The sequence below is a fragment of the Microtus oregoni genome, unplaced genomic scaffold (assembly GCF_018167655.1).
Source record: "Microtus oregoni isolate MIOR12 unplaced genomic scaffold, Mior012 000036F_ref0000092, whole genome shotgun sequence".
Lineage (NCBI taxonomy): Eukaryota > Metazoa > Chordata > Mammalia > Rodentia > Cricetidae > Microtus > Microtus oregoni.
In genome coordinates this window covers 27,244,000-27,255,524 of record NW_024543095.1, presented here as the reverse complement: position 1 = coordinate 27,255,524, position 11,525 = coordinate 27,244,000, and the positions used below count along the sequence as shown (strand labels likewise).

The following is an 11,525-nucleotide window of genomic DNA, read 5'->3' as shown; positions in this document are numbered from 1 at the left end:
CCGCTCTGACTGCCGCTCTGACTGGGAAAACATGGATCTCAGTGGTATTAGCGCCTCTCTCAGCTGGCTAGCAACGGTGAACATAACAGTTGTGCTGCTGCCTCTGCCAATGACATGATCACTTTGCTGGACCTTTTGTTGTTTGGGTCATCCCATGTTCTCTTCCTTGATAAGTGACTTCTGCATCCTGGAGAGCACCAGCTGCCTGTCCAGAGGACCCAGGTTAAATTCCCAGCACACACTTGTCAGCTCACTACTGTGTAAATCCAATTCCAGGGCATCTGACACCCACACACAGACAAGCATTCAGGCAAAACACTAATACACATAGAAATCAAACGTAAGTGAGACAAAGAGTTTCTTTAAAAAGATTTTTTAAAGGCTGAGTGCTTTGTGGATTGTAGACACTAATACAATACCAGATGAAAAGTTATCAAAGAGTTTCTTCTGTTCGGTGGACATTAGACCACTGCCTTTGCTGGACCTGAGAATTTCAGTTTCATGATGTCCCTCTTGCAGTTGGTAGCACTATGTCTTAGTGCTGAAGTACTGCTCAGCAAGTGCTTGCCCATGAGGGATCCTGCGAGTTTGGGGTACTTTTTCATCTGCCACCTTTAGAGTTTTGACTTCCATAGGAAGAATTGATCTGTGTTGAATGGTGCCCCTATAGGGTCATACAGAGTGAGAGCTAGGTGCATTCTGCTTGTGGCTATTCAATTGTTAAGAACCATTTGTTGAATATCATTGTGTCATTTCCCAAAAGTTTATTTTTCATTTTTTATTATTTTATTGATTTCTATATTTTTCTCTGCTCCCCTCCCTACCTCTTCTCCTCTGCTTCACACCTCTGGCAAGGTCCCCATGCTCCCAACTTACCCAGGTGATCTTGTCTTTTTCTACTTGCCATGTAGATTATAGTTATGTAAGCCTCTCAAGTGTCCTCATTGTTGTCTAGATTCCCTAGGGTTGTGATTTGTGGGCTGGTTTCCTTTGCTTTATGTTTTACAACCACTTATGAGTGAGTACATGTGATGATTAGCTTTCTAGGTCTGGGTTACCTCATTCAAAATGATGTTTTCTAGCTCTATCAATTGCCTGCCAAATTCACCTTAACCATGACGTCTTGATATATGGTATCTGACGCAGACGGGTCCCCGTTCCTGGGCTCCAACCTCGCCTCCATCATAGGCTCCACAATCATCTCTGCCCTCTGCTCTGGACCCATAAACATTGTCAGCTCTGGACCAGAAACCTTTCTGGGTCTGGAACACACACCTGTCCTTGGCTGCACACTCACCCCATTCACCTGTTGCAGTTTTGCGTCAGATCTGGACTCAAACCCTTGGTCGGATCCGGGCACGCCCCCTTAGTTGGCAGCAGATTCCAACAGTTCTATGGAAGCGCTTCCGCCCCTGTGGTCGGATCCGCACTCTCCTCCTTGGTGGTCTGCAAGGGAACCTCTGCTCCATTGTCTCCATTGCTTGGGCAGCACTTGGGCGGGGAGGACAGCAGTGCCTGCACTGGGGCAGGCAGCATATCCTGTTACAGGCTCCTCCAGGCCTGGGTATTTGTAGTCATGAAGGGAGGCGGGGTCAGAAAATGGCGAAATTTCAGAAAAGAAACCGCGGCCTCTAGACGTACAGTATCCGGCGCAGACTGAGTTCTGGCAAAACAGCGACGCCAGCGGCCGGCGGTGTAGCCGGCATGCTGAACTGCGTTTGGCGTCAGTAGCGTTTCTGCTTCTGCCTGGGTCTTCTCCTTTGACTCCGGTGAGAGTGAGAAACGGACGTCCCGCGGTGGACCCGCCGCATCGTCCGGGCGTCCGGACGGGACCCGTCACCGTTGTCAAGCGGGGGACTCGCCGCATGGTCCCACGGTTTCCCACGGTAGACCCGCCGCGTTGTCCCGCGGTGGACCTGCCGAGTCATCCGGCGGTCCGGACGGGACCCATCCACGTCGCCCGGCGGTGGACCCGCCGCACGGTCTCGCGGTGAACACGCCGACTCATCCCCCCGGTCCGCAGGGGACCCGTCACCGTGTCCCGCGGTGGACCCGCCACATGGTCCCGCGATGGACCTACCGCATCGTCCGGGCGTCCGGACGGGTCTCGTCCGCGTCGTCCTGCGGTGTACCCGCCTCGTCGTCCCAAGGTCCGGATCGGACCCTTTATCGTTTTTAGGCGGTCCTGACGGGACACGCTGAGTTCCGGCGCCACAGCGACGCCAGCGGCCGGCGGTGCAGCCGACATGCTCAACTGCGTTTGGCGTCAGTAGCGTTTCTGCTTCTGCTTGGTTCTTCTCCTTTGGCTCCAGTGAAAGTGAGAAATGGTCGGGTAGCCTTGGCCCGGCATTTGACCGCAGTGGATCCACGCGGAGGGTCCTTAGCTGCGTCGAGACCGACCGCTACAAAAGGAGGCGACGAAAAAGGCCGTCTGAGACAGGGCCATACTCGAGTCCTGAGTCCAGAATGTCCTGAACACCGTTGGCGCTGGGAATGCACCGCCGGCGAGAAGGAGATTCGGCGCAGGGGAGGGTGCGGGGGTGGGGGGCTGCGCAAACACCGAATCCGTCGTCTTCCACGCGGTTCTAGTCGGATGCCTTGGTACCCTTGCGCGACAAAAACGTGTCTTTGCCCACGGAAGCTGGCACTTAATCTGCTACGGAACGGGATCGGGTGAAGTTACAGCGGCGTGTATAGAAACCACAGAGAACCGAACGTAGAGGAGGCGAACACGGAAAGAAACCGCGTCCTCCTGACCGCTATAGGGTGCGAACTGGCACCATGGCATCAGAGGGTTCTTGTACTGCACCGTTTGTCTCCCGTCGAAGGGAACGCGGTAGGGATGGAATTCCGCAGCAACCGTGGAAAACTGCAGGATGGGGCGCTGTGCACCGCAAAGTGGCACTTGGCCCAGTGCCTGACTCTCAGGGACGCTGGCTGCAAGGAAGTGGCAGGCCTGCAGCTTGGGGTTTGAGCTGAGGACTGGCATCAACAGCCTTTCTGCTATTGGCTAGCACTTCCTCATCACTCCCCCCCCCCACCCACGACACGCCACAGCACACCAGACCCAGGTGGTGCCTACCCACCAGTTTCACCTGTGGACCTGAGGAGAGACCACCCTTTTCCCCACACCAGCCTTTCCAGGAATCCTAGAAATATGAGCTTCGGGGTGGGTGTGGTCAGTACCTTTGAGAATTGGCGCGGTTACAACCAAGTAAATTACGTTTATGTATTAAGTAATTAAGAATTGACACTGACCACCGAAAACACATTGAAGTGTTTATTTTGAGAGGAACCGGCTGCACTGAAGACAACCTGGCTAGGTTTAGGCAAGGATCTTCTTAGCATAGAGCTCAATTTGAAACGCTGAAAGTCTCCCGGAGCTCTCTAAGGGTCTTTGCTCTGGAACACCGGTGTGCAGCAGCCACACAGCACAGCAGGCAGCATATTAGGCAACGAACGCTCTCCGGACTTGCACCCGTCGTCGGCATCGTCGTCGGCGTCGTCGTCGGCGTGGCGTCGTCGTAGGCGTCGGCCTAGGCGTCGTCTGCAGCCTGGAACCCCGTCGTTGGCTCCATCCTCGCCCCCACCGTCGGCTTTGGCGGACCCGCACAGGTCGGCGGCGGCGGCTGCAGATTCGCACACCACGTCGTCGGCTCCGGCCTCGGCCTCGGCCTCGCCCGCGTCGATGTCGGCTCTGCACTGGCCCCCGTGGTGGTCTGCTCCAGAACCGGTGCTCCGTCATCGTCTCCATCGCTTGAGCAGCACTTGCAGCGGGAGGACAGCAGAGCTTGCACTGTAGCAGGCAGCAGAGCCTGCTACAGGCTCCTCCAAGCCTGGGTATTTATAGTCTTGAAGGAAGGCGGGGTCAGAAAATTGGGACTTTTCAGAATAGAAACCGCAGCCACTTGACCTAAGGTATGGTGTACAGACTCACCCCCTTCGTCCCCGTCGCCGGCTCCGCACTCGTCCCCTCGGTCGCTCATCTGTTGCGGACCCATACCCACCGTACGCCCCCGTCCCCCAGCACCTCGGACCGGTCCTCGGCTGCGCGCTGGCCCAAATCCTCGGCCGCGGACTCGCACCGGTCCACGTCGTCGGATTGGCCGTTCGGATCGAATTCCGCAGCAGCCTTACATACAGAGTTTGATACCGGTCTCTAAACGAAAGGACAGTGGCAGCAAATCAAGGACGCCGTTTGAAAATCACCGTCGGATTGCAGCTCGGGCGAGCCGACGTCCGATGGGAATTCGGCTCCGCGCACGAATCCGCGCACTCGCGGACAGCGACACAGTGGTCGGGGAACCCCTTAGTGCTAGCTCCGCGCCTTGGGAATCGCAGTGAAGCTGAGTTCCGGCGCCACAGCGACGCCAGCGGCCGGCGGTGCAGCCGGCATGCCGAGCTGCGTTTGGTGTCAGTAGCGTTTCTGCTTCTGCCTGGGTCTTCTCCTTTGGCTCCGGTGAGAGTGAGAAACGGTCGTCCCTCGGTGGACCGGTCGCGTCGGCCCTCGGTCCGTACTGGACCGGTCCGCGTTGTCCCGCGGTGGACCCGCCGCATCGTCCCGTGGTCCGGACAGGACCCGTCAGCGTCGTCCCCGCCCCGTCGCCTGGCGGTCTGGACTGGAAACCTCCGCGTTGACCTGTCTGGACCGTGGGACGACGCGGACCGGTCCCGTCCTGATCGCCCGAAGAGAGGGACGGGTTACGTCCTGACAGCGGGACGACGGGGATCGGTCCCGTCCTGCCGACGCGACGAGTCGGCTGCATTGGATACCGGACTAGAGGTTGCCGTTTCTTTTTTGAAATTTCGCAATTTTCTGACCCCGCCTTCCTTCAAGACTACAAATACCCAGGCTGGAAAGGGCTCTTCTGCCTGCCCTTGCGCATGCGCTGCTGTCCTCCCGGTGCAAGTGCTGCTGGAGTGATGGTGTGGATGACAGAGCAGCGGGTCCCGAGCAGACGACAGAGGCAAGTGCAGAGCCGAAGATGGGGCCAATTCCGGAGTCTTCTACTGGGACAAGTCCCGTTTCGACCACGGGACTACTGGGAGGAGTCCGTTCCTACGACGGGACGATGGGGACGGGACCCATCCCGACGAAGGGACGACGGGTACTGGTTCCGTCTCAACCACGGGACGTCGAGGTCTGGTCAGGTCCCGACCACAGGACGACCGGAACGACGAGACGACAGGGACCATTCCCGTTCCGACGACGGGGAGAAGGGGACCGGTTCCATTACGAGGACGAGACGACAGGGATCATTCCCGTTCCGACCATTCCGGATCCCATGTCTGCGGAGAGTCTGCAGCAGACCGAGCGGCGGCCGTGGCCGGAGCCGACGACGTGTGCGAGTGTGCAGCCCACGACGGCTCCGAGTCCGGAGCCGGCAACGGGTTCGAGTACGGACCCGAGGACGGAGGTCCAGTCTGCAGAGGACGTCGTGTCCGAGTCCGGAATGCATTCCTTGCCTAATACTCTGCATTTAGTGTGGCTGCTGCTAACCGGTGTCCCACAGCAGAGCGCCTTAGAGAGCTCCAGGAGACTTTCAGCGTTTGAAAGTGGGTTCCGTGACAAGATGATCCTTGCCTAAACCTCTTCAGTCGTCGCAGCCGGTTCGGTCTTCAGTGCAGCCGGTTTCTTCCAAAAATAAACACGTCAATGTGCTTTCGGTGGTCCGTGTCAATTCTTAATTACTTAATACATAAACGTAATTTACTTGGTTGTACCCGCGCCGGTTTTCAAAGGTACTGACCTGACGACACCCCGAAGTCGACGTTTCTAGGATTCCTGGACATGCTGGTATGGGGACCACGTGGTCAATCCTCAGGCCCTTGGGTGAACGGGGTGGGTAGGCGCCGCTGGGATCTGGGGACAGGGGCCATGAGGAAGTGCTAGCCAATCAATAGCAGAAAGACTATTGATGCCAGTCCTCAGCTATGCCTCCAAGCTGCAGGCCAGTCAAATCTTTGCAGCTGGGGTCACTGTGAGGCAGGCACTGGACCAAGTGCCACTTCCCTGTGCCCTATCGTGCAGTTTCCCAAGGTTGCTGAGGAATTCCATCCGTATCGCGATCCCGACGATGGGAGACAAATGGTGCAGAGCAAGAAACATCTGCTGCCCGCGCGGGCCAGTCCGCACCCTATAACGTTCAGGAGTCCGCGGTTTCTTTCGTGTTTGCGTCCTCTACGTTCGGTTCGTTCTCCTTTATATAAACGCTGTAAATTCACACGATTCCTTTCCATAGCGATTCAGTGCCAACTTTCGTGGGAAAAAAAAAAAACCATTTGGTCGGGAAAGGGTCCTAAAACATTTTGGTCGGGAAAGGGTCCTAAAACATCCGACCCTCACCGAAAGAAGACGATGGATTCGGTGTCTGCACCTCCGAATCTCCGTTGTCCCTGCGTTCCATTCCTCGCGCGGAAGGTTTTCGGGAGACTTTCAGTTGTCTGGACTCGAGTATGGCCTTGTCTATGCCGGCCTTCTCCTTTTATTCTCTTTTAGAGGTCGCGACGCAGCTACGGTTCCTATGAGTGCCCCTACTTCGGGCAAGACGACAGACAAAGCCTGCCTGACCTTTTCTCACTCTCACTGGAGCCAATGGGGAAGACTCGGGCAGAAGCAGAAAAGCCTCTGAAGCCAAAGGCAGCTTGGCCTGCCAGCTGCATTCCGGACACCTCTGTACAGCCAGCCGCTGGGGTCGCTGTGGCCCAGGCACTCTGCTTGGCAAGGATTCGCATTCTGGGTGCTCAAAGCTAGCTTTGGGTTACTTGGCCCCTGTGGCACTTTCCGCCAGGGCGGTGTTTCTTCCACCTAGGCGACTTCCAATCCGGTGTCAGCTCGCCCATGCTGCAAATGGACCGCGATTTTCAAACCGCCTTTGCGATTTTTGGCAAGTGTCCATTCGTTTTGAGAGTGGGTGCACGGAGCTAGCGCTATGGGTTTTCCGGCTCCTGCCCCGCTGTCCGCGAGTGCCACGATTCATCCACCGAGTCGACTTCCGATCGGATGTCAGCAAGCTCGAGCTGCAGTCCAACCGCGATTTCAAACCGCATCCGTTATTTTCTCCGTAGCTTCTTTCGTTTTTCAGACTGAATCAGGCTCTGCCAGGCAGGCTGCTGCGGGATTCCACCTGAACCACGAACCGCAGTCACGACTACCTGAGCAAACCGCTGCGAGAACTGTCTGAGGCCCCAGGGCGAGTCCACACCAGATGAGGTCTCAGGATGCCCCGGGTTGAATTCGTTTTTTGCATCCTCTACACTCGGCTAGCCACAGTTTGTATAAACGCTAACATTCACCCGATTTCTTCCGGTAGCAGAATCAGTACCGACTGCCATAGGCCAAGATACGTTTTGACCGGTCAAGTGTCCTAAGACTTCCGACCAGAACCCAATGGAAAAGGACAAATTTGGTGTGTCCTCCCCACCCGCCCCCCCCCCCCCCCCCCCGGCAACCTAATCTCCATCGCCTGACGGTCCTTTCACTGCACCAAAGGTTTTCAGGACATCACGGGTCAGTACTGGAGAATGGCCTTCTCTCCGACGGCCGGCCATCTCTCTCTTTCATCACTCACGGCGCAGCTAAGGTCCCTAACGAGTGCCCCTACTGTGGTCAAGACGCCGGACCACGCCTGCCTGAGGGCTTCTGGATCGCAGGGCAGACAGGGAAGAAGTCCCAGTAAGCAGCTCCGCCTCTGAGCTGCAGTCCGGACTCGTCTTTACCGGTAGCTGGCGTCGCTGTGGCGCTGGTGCACGAAGCCAGCGCTAGGGGTTTCCGGGGTCCTGCTCCGCTGTCTACTAGTGCCAGGATTCATCCACCTAGTCAACTTCTGATCGAAAGTCAGCAGGCCGGGACTGCAATCAGACTGCCATTTTGAACCACATCGGTGATTTTCTTCACAGCTTCTTTCGTTTTTCAGACTGAATCAGACTCTGCCAGGCAGGCTGCCTTGGGATTCGCCCCGAGCCAGGAACCACTAACCGGACGATGTGAGCAAACATGCTGAAAGAGATGGCTTTGCCCTGTTGCAAGCGTGCAGTGGTGCAGTCAGGACGCCGCGGTTCTGGTTCCTTATGGGATCCTCTATTGTCAGCTCAAGGTCGTTTTCTTTAGATAGCCGATACCGAAGCGAAGCCGTCGGCAAATGCTCATTTTTTGCCGGGCAAGTGTCCCAAGACTTTTGACCCTGGCCCCCTGGAAGACGACAAATTCGGGGTTTGTACCAGTGAATATTTGTCCCTTTCGCTGCGCCACGGTTTTCGGCGACAGCACGGTCCAAGGCTCGAATATGGCTCTCTCTTGATGGCCATCTCCAGCTCGAGGTCCTTTCTCCATAAGCAGCGCTGGTAAGGCCCAGGCTAAGGCTCCTACCGCGGCCAAGAAACCAGACCATGAAAGTCGGCCTCTGAGATTTGGTCTGGCCTTGAGAACCTCTCTCAGTCCACAGTTGGTTAGACAGCCCTGGGGTCCAAGGTGGTGGGTGGGAAGAGGAGCAGATGCAGCTAATGGGGAAGTGTGTGCTTGCAGGCAAAAGCTCTTCAGACAACATTCCACAGCTCACTCTCCTACCTGAGGACCCAAACATTTTTCACCTCAGGGAGAGACAGAACTTGGCCTCTGGGCTATTCTGATACCCAAAGCCAGCTCTATGGCTTTCTGGACCCATGTTCAGCCAGTATTATAGCTTCCTTCTCTGATTTTGGATAGGCTGCCAGCAAGCTTGGACTGTGTTCCTTTTGTGATGCCCATGGTTAGTGCTCCCAGGAACTGCTGTCTGGAATTGCCATTCCCTTGTTGTCCTTCCTGGATCCACCACAGGCCAGTTTTCTTACCGCTGGCAACACCCTGGACCACGCTGACCTGAGGGCTTCTCTCTCACACTCTGCGGATTTTGCTCTGTCTTTGTGATCCAGGACAAGTGCATAGTTATTTTGCCAGCCCATCTTTCCCATCATTGGGAGGGAACAGTGGGAGCTGGGGCTCTTGAAGGTGGGTATCAGAAAGCTATATAGTTCATAGGGAGAACCTTAACTCCACCCCCAGCTGCAGGCAGTTTCTTGATTCACTGGTATTTATTTGGCTTGGCTATCAGCATCCCATGGAGTAGTTGAATTTTCAACTCTGTAATTTAGGAAACACTGTGTTAGGTTTGTATTTTTTATGATTTTTAATATTCTAAATCATCTGGTTGGTATATGTATCCACCTGGATTTGGTCGAGGCTGATGTTGGTCTTTTTAGTTTGTATTTTACCTGTCTCTGGATGTCTGAATAGCACTTGCATGTCCAACGTTCTTGAAGGCCAGAGAAACAACAGACCCCAGAGATACTTAAACAATGATGTTATTTGCAGCCTCATTTGCAAAAGCTATGTGATATAACCAAGGAAAACATCCAGCAATGTGAAGACTGTGTGGGGAACAGACATGAAAGCATTGTTGCCCTTCACCAAGAAGGATGAAGTCATGTGGTCTGCAGAGAGACACCTGAGCCTGGAGATAATCACACCAAAGTGATGGGGGAAGAGTCCATGATGGCAGAGAGAAGCAATAGCTGAGAGAGCTCATATCTTGATCAGACACCAGAAAGTAAGTAAAGGGAGAGGGGAGTGGAGAAAGGCGGGGGGGGGGGGGGGCAAAGAGAAAGCGACTGGGGGGAGGTGGGAGAACCTACTCCTTAAGTTCATAATCGGGGTCTTTTGAGATCTGAACTTTCATACACAATGATATATTTCCTCCAAAAACTTCACACCTCCGTATTCTTACAAAAGTACCACCAACTAGGAATGAAGCATTCAAACATGAGCCTTAGGACCGCCTTCAGTAAAACCATCACCAGATGAGTTATGAACAAAGGACCCAAATACTTTACCAGTGACAAGGCACCCCATGCTGATGCCCTAGCAGTTGAAATGAGGGTGTATATGTTGGTGGGTGCAGTGGGCAGACCACCACATCTGGGCTGCCTGGATCTCATGCTGCCAAGCCTTCAGGCTGTGAGGATGGGATCTGTCCCCTTGAGATTCTGCTGGGGCAGCATGAGACAGAAATGTTCTGGTCACATGGATGGAAGGTTTTTCTTTTAATTTGTGACCAGAAGCAGACTATTGATTGCACAGCGCAGAGATCTTTTTGGAGGGATTCCACATGAGGCTCCTTTAGTTCACAGAGCTCACCTTAGTAATCTCAGAGCCAGAGTCCAGGAGTTCTCTTCAAGATGACTTTTCTGAATGCCCAGCTGCAGCTCCTCTCAGCCCCCTTCTCTCGCCTAAGCTTCTCTGATCTCTGCTTGAATGGAGGACATTGTCATGAGATTTCAAAGTTCTTCATGGAAGATCACTCCAGAGTGCTTTAGGATCTGTTGATGGACAGGTGATCTGTGCTCTCACTTGCTGACAGCCCAACCCTCTCCATTCCTTTGTGAGTTCAGATTCCATCACACTCAAGAGCACTAGAGAGCTTGGGAAATCCCATTCATAGGTGAAACTACCCAACACCCATTGGCTTTAAGACACATCTTCTTCTGCACAGTTCATGTCGGAGAGATGAGACTTATGGATGTCCACTGAATAAATCGAAGGTAAGAAAAAAAATTTCCTGTATGGTGTTGCGCATCTTTTTATTCCAGCACTCAAAGGGGAGAGGCAGATGGATTCTCTGAATTCAAGATCAGCCTGTTCTACAAAGTGAGTTCCAAGACAGCTAGGGCTGTCACACAGAGAAACCCTGTCTCAACAAACCAAAAACAAACTAACACAATAATAAATTAAGAAATGAAATTAATAAGCAAAAAAGATCCTAGGTACTTTTGACTCAGTGCAGCGATAAATTCATAAGTACTCATTAATACTTATGTATTTGGAGACCCATGAAACAAATTTTACAAAACCTTAAAATAAGTTGAGCACAACATTAAGAAGTACACCACCTTGAAGAGAAATAAAGCAGAATAATTGAGATATTTAAATACTTTATGGAACGTACTGTTTGCTTATTTTATTTATTTATTTATTTATTTATTTATTTATTTATTTTGGTTTTTCGAGACAGGGTTTCTCTGTGGTTTTGGAGCCTGTCCTGGAACTAGCTCTTGTAGACCAGGCTGGTCTCGAACTCACAGAGATCCGCCTGCCTCTGCCTCCCGAGTGCTGGGATTAAAGGCGTGCGCCACCACGGCCCGGCCTGTTTGCTTATTTTAAAAAAAAGAAAACAAATTATTTTGCAAAATAGTGTTGGCAATGGCCTTTAGTCTCAGCAATTGAGATTCAGAGGCAGGTGAATCTCAGCCTATTCTTTTTAAAACAGATTGTTTCCTGATACTTAAATGCTATTTCCTTTTTTTTTTTTTTTTGACAGGGTTTCTCTGAAGTTTGTGGTGCCTGTCCTGGAACTAGCCCTTGTAGACCAGGCTGGCCTCGAACTCACAGAGATCCGCCTGCCTCTGCCTCCCCAGTGCTGGGATTAAAGGCATGTGCCACCACCGCCCGGCCGTTATTTCCTTTTTAAATTATCTGTGGTAAAAAAAAAAAA

General features: G+C 53.3%; 1 protein-coding gene across 2 annotated transcripts; it reads left to right on the top strand.

The window, feature by feature from the left end:
• Positions 1 to 4,884: 4,884 nt before the first annotated feature.
• Positions 4,885 to 5,588, top strand: LOC121432901. Of its 2 annotated transcripts, none has more exons than XM_041631079.1 (2): positions 4,885 to 5,174; positions 5,207 to 5,588. In XM_041631079.1, the coding sequence occupies exons 1-2, from the start codon at positions 4,885 to 4,887 to the stop codon at positions 5,586 to 5,588; spliced, it is 672 nt and encodes a 223-aa protein (XP_041487013.1). The 2 variants fall into 2 exon arrangements, with proteins under 2 accessions (XP_041487013.1, XP_041487012.1); XM_041631078.1 differs by having other exon boundaries at positions 4,885 to 5,180; positions 5,213 to 5,588.
• Positions 5,589 to 11,525: the final 5,937 nt, after the last annotated feature.

Excerpts from the sequence above, each read along its gene's own strand:
- LOC121432901 (XM_041631079.1), top strand. The coding sequence starts at position 4,885 with ATGCGCTGCTGTCCTCCCGGTGCAAGTGCTGCTGGAGTGATGGTGTGG. Across the intron at positions 5,175-5,206 it reads CCGACCACAGGACGACCGGA|ACGACGGGGAGAAGGGGACC; the intron begins ACGACGAGACGA and ends ATTCCCGTTCCG.